Source organism: Talaromyces atroroseus (genome assembly GCF_001907595.1).
Source record: "Talaromyces atroroseus strain IBT 11181 chromosome Unknown scaffold_6, whole genome shotgun sequence".
Lineage (NCBI taxonomy): Eukaryota > Fungi > Ascomycota > Eurotiomycetes > Eurotiales > Trichocomaceae > Talaromyces > Talaromyces atroroseus.
Genome location: NW_017971438.1, coordinates 57,223 through 69,012, shown reverse-complemented (window position 1 = coordinate 69,012; position 11,790 = coordinate 57,223). Strand labels below are relative to the sequence as shown.

Genomic DNA, 11,790 nt, shown 5'->3' with positions numbered 1-11,790 from the left:
TTTAAGTTAAAATTTTTTAAATATTTTTAAATATATCTAATTTTCTTATTAGATAAACTTTAAAAAATATACTTAATAGAACTATTATTAAAATAGATTAAAGATTTTTTACTATTAATTAAGATTAATAATTATAATAAATAAAAAGTTAAATAGATTTTTAATATATAAATATATTACTAGAAATTATAGTATTATATTTAATAATAAGATTATAATAATAATATAATATAATATTTAATAGGAAATTTTAAGAATATACTAAATATTATAGAAATATTTTATAATTTTTATCTAGAAAAATCTAGACTACTATTATATTTAAAAAATTAGTTATATATAGTTAAGAAGGATAAATTTTTATTTAATTATAATAAAAATAATATACTATTATTAACTTAATATTTAAGATAAATATTACTTAGAATAAGAAATAATATAATAACTTAATATAATTTAATTTAATAGTATATAGTTATTATAAAAATATCTATAAACTGTCTTTTATGAATAAATTATATATAGAGAAGATATAAGATTAGATATATTTTATAAGGATTATCTTATATTTAATTTATACTATAGATTATTAGAGAATCTATATAATATTAAGAAAGATAAATAGTCTTTATTAGCTAGTATTCTATATTGTTAGAATTTTTTAGAAATCTAGATTATTAGGTATTAGCATATAATGGAGATAATTTACAGATATCTAGAATAGAAGGAAGTATAAGTAAGAGAAAAAGGGCTGATAGTTATTCTTTCCTCTTCTTCTTCTTTCCAGTTTAGTCTCTTCGTGTTTAGCAACCAAATAGATTTAGCATTACATCGTCACACCTATTAACTTCGCCTGTTAATAGCTATCCTAGCTATACTCGACAGTAATCGAACCGAAGTTTCCGACAGTCTCTTAATTAATTATAGTAATAATAAGATTATTGTATAAGAGCACTACTAGATAAAGATATTTTAATAATTTCTAAAGATAGAGAGCTAATACAGGCACTTAATTAAATTAATAAACCCCCTCTACCAGCTAATCAGAATAAGACTTCACAGATATCTTAATATATACCCTCTAGGTGCAGGAACTACTTCTTACTAGGTCATAAACATAATAAATGCCCTAATCCTCCTATGTAGTAAAATCTATATTTTTTCGTTTTTATATACAATTTGTATGGGTTCAAAAAATGTGGTGGGTCCTAGGTGTTCCGTTTACCCGTGGAATACATCCCCTAGATATTTCTTTGTTTCTTCGCATTAGCGTTATCCATCTATTGGCTGTGACGTTCTTGATCATCTGACACTGCCACCATTTTCGGGCAGGCTTGCATGCATAAAAAAAAGAGCATGCATAAAAAAGAAAAAGAGAAAAAAAGAAAAAAAAACAAATCATCGTCTACTTTAGAGGGGTCTCTATTCCGCCGTTTTGTTCCGTCTTAATGGTTTTACCTTGATGTATTAACTAAAGAACGATTAAGTCACCATAATGAGGTCTAGGGTTTGTGATCGGGGGGGCTGGACTGGCTAAGCTGACTGCATCCTTCAAATAGGTGTATCTCTCGCTAGGCATTGGTTAAGGCCCAGTTATAATAGGAATCTGCTTATGCGTCAATCCTCGTGTGTTTACCTAGAGTAGTCCGGATGGAATTTCGACTAGAATGGATAGTTGAGGGCTGACAAACGCGTCTTGCTTGCTTTTTCCAACTAGACGCGCCAAAATCTAGTAGTATATGATATACCCACGAGGTCTGTCTAGTTTTGATCTCCATTCGAAGGAGATACATTTGCGAACTCTTAGATTCCTCGCTTCAATGGTGGAAATCAAGTACCGTGCCTCGTGTGATAGCTGCCTGCGCTCCAAGGTCAAGTGTAGCCAGACAAAACCGGCCTGTTCACGTTGCACTCAACATGGTCACCAGTGTGTCTATAGTCAGTACCGTAAGATCGGTCGTCCATCGCACAAGACACTGGCGGAACAAAGGAAACGCAAGAAACCTAATCTGCATCAACAGTCGCCCGTCGTCGCACAACCAGACGACTCCACGGTTCAAGATTGTGTTCATCTGGACGCCATTCCAGCTCTTGACCCGGGGGATACGACTGCTGCCAGTTCCGACGTCTTCGATATCCACGCAGAAATCTCATTGCCCTGCGATTCTTCGGTATTTAACATGTCGGCCTCCGAACAGCTGGACTGGACGGATCTGGATAACTTGCTCAAATCATCAACGACGCTTCAACCCCCGGAGGATGCTATGTCAATTAGCCTCTCAAATGATGATCATTGCTCCCCTCAAGCCGGTATCGGTAACTTCACTGGCAACATTCCACAATCGCCAAGAGCTGTTCTAGAAAATAGCCAACTGCAACAGTCGGAACCGTTTGCCCGTCGTCGAATACCCTCTACACCGCGGGATCGTGTGCTTCCGAATCGCCACCACTCCGATTTTTCAGAGAGCGTCCTCTCAATTCATCAGGCTCGGTCGTCCGAGTATCATCAGATGTTACTAACCCGAACTCCAACATCCAAGAAATCCTCGCTTTCTATATTCCGACCGAATAATTTCCCCGCCTATCCCTCCTCGTTTGACACCCGTTGTACCCTGCAGTGTCACGCCAGTCTCGCCAACCAGCTTGCTTATATTACAGAATGCCAGGCCAGCAAATCGGAGCTTGCCTTCGATACCCTTCTTAATCTCGATGACAACATTTGTATGGAGCGGATTCGAATACTGTCTTGTCCATCTTGTATGGAGAAGTCTTGCCGCGCCCAAACACTCATGCTCCTTACCATGGTAGTGGGGAATCTTCTCAATCTCTTCGAGAACAATATTGGCAGCCGAAACAACAGTGAGAGAGGGAGCAGGGACACCGGCAACAGCAACAAACCCTCCCCATTTCTTTATACGCCGCGGTCGCTGACCATCGGCGACATCACGGTCGATGACACAATTAAAGCAGCATTATCGCTACGCCTTTTGCGCACATATCTCGAAGAGCAAGTGGAGACCGTGACACATCTTGATCATCTGCGCCTCGAGGCTGAGGATAAGGATGTTGGTTTCAAAGTCACAGGAGACTTAGTGGGAGATGTACGTCGGAGGGCGAGATATCTTCTTGGAATCGTGGTCTTTGCCCATGGGACCGACCCGGTTTCTGTTACTCGGGTCGTAGCGCTGGATTCGAACTCGCAAAATTGATGGTATCATGATAAAATGTGATGCCGCACATATGGCTTGCAGCTACCATGCCAACTACTGCGCTATCTTTCCCAGCGTTTCATTATCGAGTGCTTAGTAAAGCAACCGACGAGACGGCCAATTAAGGAAGGATGTTGATGAAGGTTGCTGTATCGTCGACATTATAGCCAATAGAATATATTTTAAGGACTGCGTTTCCCTAACCGAGACACAGTTCAAACCGACTATATATATAACCTTTTGTATACATTGTAGGTGATGAGTGTACAAAATCGATGATTCAAGAATCCATGCTCATTTGAGCACATGCAAAATCATACGCAGCCTCGATTGCCAACCAACCAACCCCAAGCGGATCTTCCCTGGGAAATAAATCAAAAGCATGGCCACATTGATCAGCGACGATGATGCCACAGGGTACACCCTTTTCCTTCAAAGTCGCAATGGTCTTCTCACTCATACTACACGGAATCCAATCATCATTATTGCCGTGCACCATAAACGTCGGAGTTGTATAGGTACCCTCAAGAATGTGCCAGTATGGACTGCACTCTCGAATCTTTTGGATCGGTGGTGGAGGTAGATTTTTCCAGTCAGTTGTGTCGTCCGCGGCGACTTTGCTCTTGTGTGGGAGGCCGCGGACAAGGACGTTGACAGACTGGCCTGTCCAATTCATGTGAAGGATGAGCCGGGCGCGGTCGTCTTTCAATGTTAATGAAAGACCAGTGGCTTTTTTGTCGCTCATTGGTGTATATGCGACAATCGGCTCTGGAAGCACACAGTCAAGTTCACCCCATATCTTGCACGGCGGTTCTTCTGCTGCCGCCGGATATATAGGCTTGCTCCAGACTATTAACAGTTTAGTCGCGAGATCCAACAATAACAGAAACAAGTAGAAAAAGAACTTACACTCAGCTTCCAGATCGCTCGGGGAGTAAAATGGTAGAATCACATCTGGCGGCTTGATTCCCCGGAACTTGGCCATATATCCCAATGTCATCGCCAGTTGACCTCCACTTGACCAGCCCATGGCAAGCAATTTGGTAGGATGTACCTGGACTTTGGGGCCGGAAAGATGGAGCAATGGCAAGGTCTCTCTAGCCCACTTTAGAGCATCGCAGCAGTCTGTCACTGGACCATCGAAGAGACTGAGCTCAGGACAGAATCGGTAGTCGACGCTAACGGGGAGGAAGCCACGCTGCAAAAGAACACGAACGTGCTTCATTGGGATGTCTTGACGGCTATAGAGAAGATGGCCACCACCGTGGATCATTAGGGCTGTTGTTCCGTTAGCGCACTGCCGCAATGCGTAGAAGAAGACTTACCAATTCGTCTTTGTTTGCCAGGACTGTCCGGTATTTTAGGATAGTACACGTCGGCTTGTAGTTCTACACTGCCTTCCTTTTTCCAAGTGAATGTCTCTGTTGGTATGCCGGCCCTCTTGACGATATTTTTGGCCAGGGGTTTGAACGACTCTCTCTCTGCGGGGGTTTTAAACCCACAGATTACTCGCATTGTCTGCGATTCGCTCGTACTCCCATCTGTCCAAGTGACATGCTGAAAGCCGGCCGTCCGTAACGCATTGTCCCAGAACCATTGGTCAGCAAGAGCATGTTGACGACCGTCCTCGAAAAGCCACCATCCCTCCAAAAGACCGTAGACAAGATCAAACCAGTAGACACCCTTCGTGAATTCAACCAAACAGAAGAAACCATCTGCATGAAGTAGAGGTGCGATATTCGTACAAGCAGACGTTGCGCTTCTTGTTGCGTGTATACAGTTGGTCGCAACAACGACGTCAAATTTGTTATGTAGCTGCTGCGGTGGTGCACGATCACAATCCAAAGTCATGAACTTCATCTGGTCATAACCAGCGAAGAATTTTTGCGCTTGTGATACCAATCCAGAGGAGATATCCGTGAAGGTGTATTCGAATTTGATGTCCTTGCTGATCAGAAACTCTACAAGATATCTGGCTGTTCCACCAGTGCCTGCGCCGACTTCGAGGATTTGGAAGACTTTATCTGACTTGAGCGCAGAAAAAGTCTGCACTAGGAAGTCTGCTAGTAGTCGAGTTGAAGCTTGACACATGGGTGCATTTGCATAGACATCTGCCATAATGCCTTTATTTACTCGGTTGGCGAAGAGCAGCGCCCGAGGATCTTCTTTGCCCGTCAAAGTTTTGACCAGCTGTGAGGCAGACACATTTAGTAGACGGTGCTCAGAGGCATGCAGAGGGTGTTTCTGCAAGATTTCTTCAAATAGCACAGACGCCGGGGTGGGATCAATCGGTTGTGCGGTCCTCACATGTGTACCATCGCTTTCAAGTTGTAGGAGCCCACCATCAACCAAAATCTTACGGAACTGACGCATCAAGTGGCCATACTTGGGAAGAAAATTGACATATGGTAATTGCTGTCCATTTGCAAGGCTAGCCATGTCGCATCCCAAATCGCGGAAGGTCTCAACGATATATGCTTCAACCAGTTTCTTTTGGTTAGGGTAGACATACTTCCAGAAATTGTGGAATCCAGTCTGCTCCGAATACTTGTCGAAATCAAACCGTAGGCTGTCAAACACCTGCTGGGCAACTATTAGTTCATTGTTAGAAGACTGATCATAGTTCGTAACGGCCCTCAGCGAATCAATAGTCTCAGCGGGTTTGGAAACAGATGGGGCAGCCTGCCCGATAATGTTGCTCTGGAGGTTAGACACAGATCCAGACAACTTGTCACCATTGGCGTACTGACAGGTTGAAGGAGTCTGGATAGGACTTGTGTCAGCTGTGGTTATCGATGAACTGATGGAAAGACTATCGGAGGGCGTTGAACCGTCAGCATCACCTTCCTCGCTACCAGTACCTCGACAGCCCCGTCCATGCAGATAGTCGATGAGTGAATTGAAATCGGTGAGTTGTTCGAGATCGTCAATTGGCAACTCGGTCTTGTAGAAAGTCGAGATCTCTCCAATGACCTCGATCATCATTAACGAGTCTACTCCGAGATCATCAAAGGATGCAGTGCCCCGAACTTCGTTTGCGGGAACGTCTGCGATTTTCTCCATGATAATGCAGATATCATCGTGAATGGCGGTTTTAGCATCCTTGACTAGCCGAATTTGCTTGACTGGCTTCGGCACCTGGGCTGTGGGAACTGGAAGGGCATTGTGAAACTGGCTTCGCTGTGGTTGCTCAGCAAGGAGCCCCATCTGTATAGAATCAATCTTGTGGATGGTGCTTGCTCGACTGTCGTCTGCACGCGAAAGTGAATCAATCAATGACGAACGAGAAATGCTAATAAATCGTGCACCTAGCAAGAGAAGTGCCAGCCGCCCTGTGGCAGCATTATAAACAAAGATATCATGTGCAAGCTCCCTAGACGATGTCGAGACGGCCGGGAGACAAAGTACGTCCCAAACACGAATGCTGTCTTGATATTCTGGTCCGAACTGTACACGTTCGACGTTAGACAGCCAAAATAGCTCTTTGTCGGAGGAGTGTTGAATGCTGTTGGTGTGCAGATCAGCGACCTGTATAAAATTGTCCAAAATACAAGGCTGAGTAATTGAGCCCTTGCAGCTGTCCGGAACTCGCTTTGGTGATAAGACCTTCCCGACCACCTGGCCATCACTAAAAGCCACGCTCTTCACATTTCGGAAGAAATCGGCATATTCGGTGGTCTGCGAGAAGACCTTGTAAACCATGGACCCCTGGATGGATGTGGCATCGTCATCATCACAATCAAAAGCAGCCGCAAATCGATCCTTGGTAATTAGGCGCTCATAGCGGGAAAACTCATTGCTAAGAGTGTTGCTTTGAGCCTGAAGAGAAACAGTTCCTGTGACGTGGCAAACCTGTGTTATTTTTTTTAAGTCACTAGACAAAGGTTTGCTAGTGATCCTAAAGCTATACGAAGCACCAAATGGCTGAAGATCAAGGCGGATTGCTCTGTCTGTGGCTAGACCAAGCGGGGATTGTATGTGCAGATTATTAACTGCAAGAAGCATGTCAGATATTTTTTCTTCTACTAGCGTGGCAGCTCTCGATGCGAGCTCTATGTAGACGGATAGAGGACATTCCGGCTGGCCGAGCAGAAGATGCCCTTTAACAAGAGCCAAGTATTCATCACTCCTGGAGCCTATTTCAAAGTGGTGCCCCTCTGAGTCACTGCTAGTAAGGCGAATTAGTACTTTTGGGGCCAATATTTGCGCAGGGACTCCAGGGACGGGTGGTGCAGATTGCAGCGCCAACCAGTGCTTTGGCTTGTCGAACTCATACGATGGAAGTCGCAGGAAGTCGTACTTCAAGCCATTCGAATTATGGAAATTCCAGAATTGAACCTGATGTCCACGCTTCCAGAGATTAACTGTCGTCTCTGCCAGATTATCCAGCGATGTTGGCTTGTTCAACTCCATTGGAATGAAGTTGCACGACACACCAATGGATGGATCTAGGGCTCGACGGACCATCGATACGATGCTAGAGCTAGATCCCGCTTCAAGGAATGTGCAAACCCCAACCCTGGCCTGAATGCGCCGGACCGCTTGTGTAAAGAAGACAGGGTCTCTTGTATGGGCTGCGACGAGTTGCGCAGTTGGCTGTGTCCAACTCGACGCCGAGGTGCAAGTTTCGATAGGGATCTTGGCTCGGTGGAAGGTAAGAGCCGAAGCCAAACTCTCTAGGTAAGGAATTATAGGCTCGGTGAAGCGAGAGTGGAAACCATGGGTTACGCTTAGTCTCTTGTGGCGGATAGAACGCTTAACAAGCTCTGCCTCCAAATGGTCGGCCGAAGCTTCATCACTGACGACCACGTGGGATGTTGGGCCGTTATAGCATGCGATCTCAAATATATGGTCTGGGCTTGAGGTACTTAGGTAGGATGTGATGCTCTCAATTGTGGTCTGATCTGCCTCGACCGCGATCATACTGCCAGGCTCAGAACCCCAGTATTTTTGCATGAGTGCTGCTCTCCCAGCAACCAGTTTCAGGCCATCCCGAAGAGACAAGGTACCAGACACGCAAAGGGCCGCGAATTGCCCAAGACTGTGGCCTACAACACCATCGACTCTCAATCCTGACTCGAGCCATGCTTGTGCAGATGCATATTGTGTCGAGAAAATAGCTGACTGCAGGGCGACAATGTCTTTGACAGGCTCTTTCTGGAAGATCGTTGGATAAATACTGGGATAGCCCAATGTGCAAAGAGCTGTGTTGCAACGATCTAGATAGGAACGGAACAATGGGGATTGCTTCCATAGATGCTTGCTGAGACCAACTGATTCACCAACTTGACCACCAAAACAGAGAATGACAGGGGGTTCTTTGAGTCGCTGTTGAATGGCCTCCGCCGACATCAATTGCCGTCTTAGCTCGGCTTGCAGCTGGTCTATATCTGTTACCGTCATGACAAGCATGTGAGAGAGCTCTTGATTCTGTCGTTTGGCGAGGCTGAAGGCAACATCACGAAGCAGCTTAGCCTTTTCCTTCGCATTGAGCGTTGACACAGTCTTGCCACAGAAGCCTTCAAGCAGCTGACAGTAATTGATTAGGCTTGTTGTGGATGCTGCAGATATATGGATAGGTAATTTAGAAAGCAATGCGTCATCCTCGGTCTGTGCCATATGTTGCTTGTTCTTACGAGGGGCCTCAATTAGCATCATGGCTGTATTGCTGCCAGCAGCGCCGTAGTTATTGATACACGCTGTGATTAGATCCCCCGAAAGTGGGCAGTTTGACGTCGGAATACAGAGCTTATCGGCCTCGAGTGAAGGGATTTTCGGATTAAGTGTCTTAAATGAGGCTTGGACACACGCGGTGCGGTATTCCATCTGCAAGATGACTTTGATTAGGGCAGCAACCCCCGAAGCCCCCTCAAGGTGACCAATATTGCCCTTGACTGAAGAGACAATCAGAGGAGCTTTCCTGCCAGGTCCGCCAAAAACCTTGCGGATACTCTCCATTTCGATGGGATCGCCAACTGGTGTCCCTGTTCCATGCGCCTCAACAAAGGTGACCTCTTGAGGAGAGACACCAGCTCGCTTGCTCACTCTTTCTAACAGGTTGGACTGAGATGGTGAATGAGGCACGGTAATAGAAACGCAGTTGGCATTCTGGTTGATGGCTGATCCAGCAATGACACCGAGGATGTTATCACCGTCCGCCAGCGCATTGGACAGCTTCTTCAACACAACCAAGCCAAGACCTTCTCCACGGCAATATCCGTCTGCACTAGCATCAAACGGCTTCGTCGCGCCGGTGGGGCTGAGGAAGTGTGCGGCTGCCAGATTCTCGTACAAATATGGTGTGGTGAAGAGAGCGACACCGCCAGCAACGGCCTGGGAGCACTCCCCCATTTCCAGTGCAGTGCACGCCGAATGAATAGCCACTGCAGAGGAAGAGCAGGCTGTATCAAACGTAATAGATGGACCGGACCAGCCAAAGTAATGCGATAGCTTGCCAGACTGAAAAGCCCTCAGCGTACCAGTAGTCGCATATGCTGTGGGCGGATGGGATCCGACATTGCCGTCATAATCAACGGCGCAGCCACCAATATAACAGCCAATGTCACGAGGTCTGGAAGGATCTGAAAAGTACCCAGACGATTCCATGGCCTGGTAGGTGAGCTGGAGTAAGATGCGCTGCTGTGGATCCATCGAGGCCGCCTCTCTTGAAGATGTTTTAAAAAACCTGTGGTCAAATGACTGGATATGTCTCACAAAGTTGCCATGATATCTCAGACCACGGACAGCGCGAGGGAGATCCTTCAAATCGAAGCGGTCTTTTGGCATCTGCTCCAACATTGACTTGCCCTCAGTCAAGAGACTCCAGAACTCATCGATGGAATCGGCGCCAGGGAACTTGCAGGACATACCAATGACTGCAACGGCATGTTCTGGATATTTACCATCGGTGCCATTCTCTTGAGGAGGTAATATCCCAGAAATTGAAGTATCACAGTAATGATCCACTTTAGATGTCAGCATCGCCCGGGTCTTCACCACTGAAAATCGTCTCGCTACGGATTGTGGAATGGCATCAGCACCGATGGACAGAATAAAAGAATTTCCGGGGTCATCAAACAAAGCGGGCGTAGCTGTACAAATGGTGTGGTACCAATCTGCTTGAACTGTCAGGATCGAATGCAGAGCCACCCAGACGGCTTCTTCGTGTGGAATGATTTCCCCGTTTGCATTCGACCGGACAAGCTTCTGGTCTCCGAACCGAGGGTTGATGCGTCCTTGACATGCATTTAATATCTTTGTTTCTGCCTCTGTGTGAATATTCACATGGTATCTCCCACTGATACCAGTGTCCAGCACAGACACCCCATGGGTTGATAGACCCTGTTGCAGTGCCGTTATTGAAGTTGGAGTCGTCACAGTGATATCGTAGGCATCTCGAATAACAGCGACGTATGTCTACCTAGTGTCAAAACAGGCAATTACGAGAGAAATTCAAACTGGGAAATTTAGAAGATAAGAACTGACCTCAGGATACTTAAGCAAGTCATTGCAGATGTCGTCCAGAGTTGCCGGTGCTTTCCATCGCATCGCGAAGTTCGAATATCGAGTATGGCCACCACCGTTAGCCTGATCCATATCTACATACGCACCAATACAATAGGCTAACTGCACTGCAGTTGAAGCCATTTCGACAACTTCTTCTTCGGTAGATCCACTGGCAACAGCCAGAGCGCTCAAAAGACCAGCACAGAAGCCTTGAACTCCTCCTTCACCAGTGACATTCCTCAATATCGCGTTGTGGTCGACAGAGCCGTCAGATTGGCCGAGGTAGCTGAGATATTGTACAATTTGAGTGACAATTGTCATTGGCATTGTAATGATGTTTCGCTTTTCTTCCGGTGTCGGCATTTCGGCAGTTCCAGTAACAATTGCTGCTAGTTCATCTGCAGCATGACTGCCGTTTAGCGCTTCTAATGCTGAGTCTTGCTCTACTAATGCTTGCCATAGCAATGCAAGGTCATAGATAGCCGTGATTATGGGTTCGTAGAGGTGGCTTTGCCGTAGTTCTAACCGGAGCTGCTGTAGATGATTTCGAGACGGCCATGGCGCCAATGGGCCGAAAGCGATGAGAAATGGCAGTGCAGTCATTACGGTGATTTCATAAAGATAGCTTGAGGAGTACGGTAGCTGTATAAAATAATGCTAGTGGTGTTGAAACACTTGGTATTTTGGTGTATAGGATTATGCACGGGCAATGATCATGTTGTGAGTAACAACGAACAACAATATCGTACAATATGCAAAGCAGACCTATCTCGAATTCAAATGAGCGCAAGTAATGCTAGGGGAAAAATCACTAGATGATACTGTCTGGCTAAGTCGTAAGATAATCATTTCCTTTAGACCTTAGTTCGGCTACTTTGAGGGCATTCGGGCTTTTTTCTTATAACCAGCCGAGCTGCTACTGAACGATCGATTCTCGGTAAATATTCGTCGAAGATCATTTCAAAACCAAAGAGAAGACGAATTAGCGTTGTCCCTTGTGCGAACTGAATCCAACAGCGTCACATCCTACAACAACAAGACACGAAGCAGAAAGCGATTTCCCATTCCGCAATGG

General features: G+C 45.5%; 2 protein-coding genes across 2 annotated transcripts, besides 3 other annotated features; one reads left to right on the top strand and one right to left on the bottom strand.

Moving 5' to 3' along the window:
• Positions 1-839: part of a repeat region (Identified by RepeatMasker using a combination of RepBase library and repeat library created with RepeatScout) that runs on past the window's edge.
• Positions 840-908: a repeat region (Identified by RepeatMasker using a combination of RepBase library and repeat library created with RepeatScout).
• A 5-nt stretch (positions 909-913) lies between these two features.
• Positions 914-1,228: a repeat region (Identified by RepeatMasker using a combination of RepBase library and repeat library created with RepeatScout).
• A 592-nt stretch (positions 1,229-1,820) lies between these two features.
• Positions 1,821-3,209, top strand: UA08_04993 (hypothetical protein; the record flags this gene model as incomplete). The annotated part of the gene is made up of 1 exon (XM_020267818.1): positions 1,821-3,209. One exon carries the CDS (start codon positions 1,821-1,823, stop codon positions 3,207-3,209), a length of 1,389 nt encoding a protein of 462 aa, XP_020119637.1.
• Positions 3,210-3,489: 280 nt separating this feature from the next.
• UA08_04992 (hypothetical protein) lies at positions 3,490-11,318 on the bottom strand (the record flags this gene model as incomplete). The annotated part of the gene is made up of 4 exons (XM_020267807.1): positions 3,490-4,058; positions 4,119-4,487; positions 4,535-10,625; positions 10,695-11,318. 4 exons carry the CDS (start codon positions 11,316-11,318, stop codon positions 3,490-3,492), a joined length of 7,653 nt encoding a protein of 2,550 aa, XP_020119658.1.
• Positions 11,319-11,790: the final 472 nt, after the last annotated feature.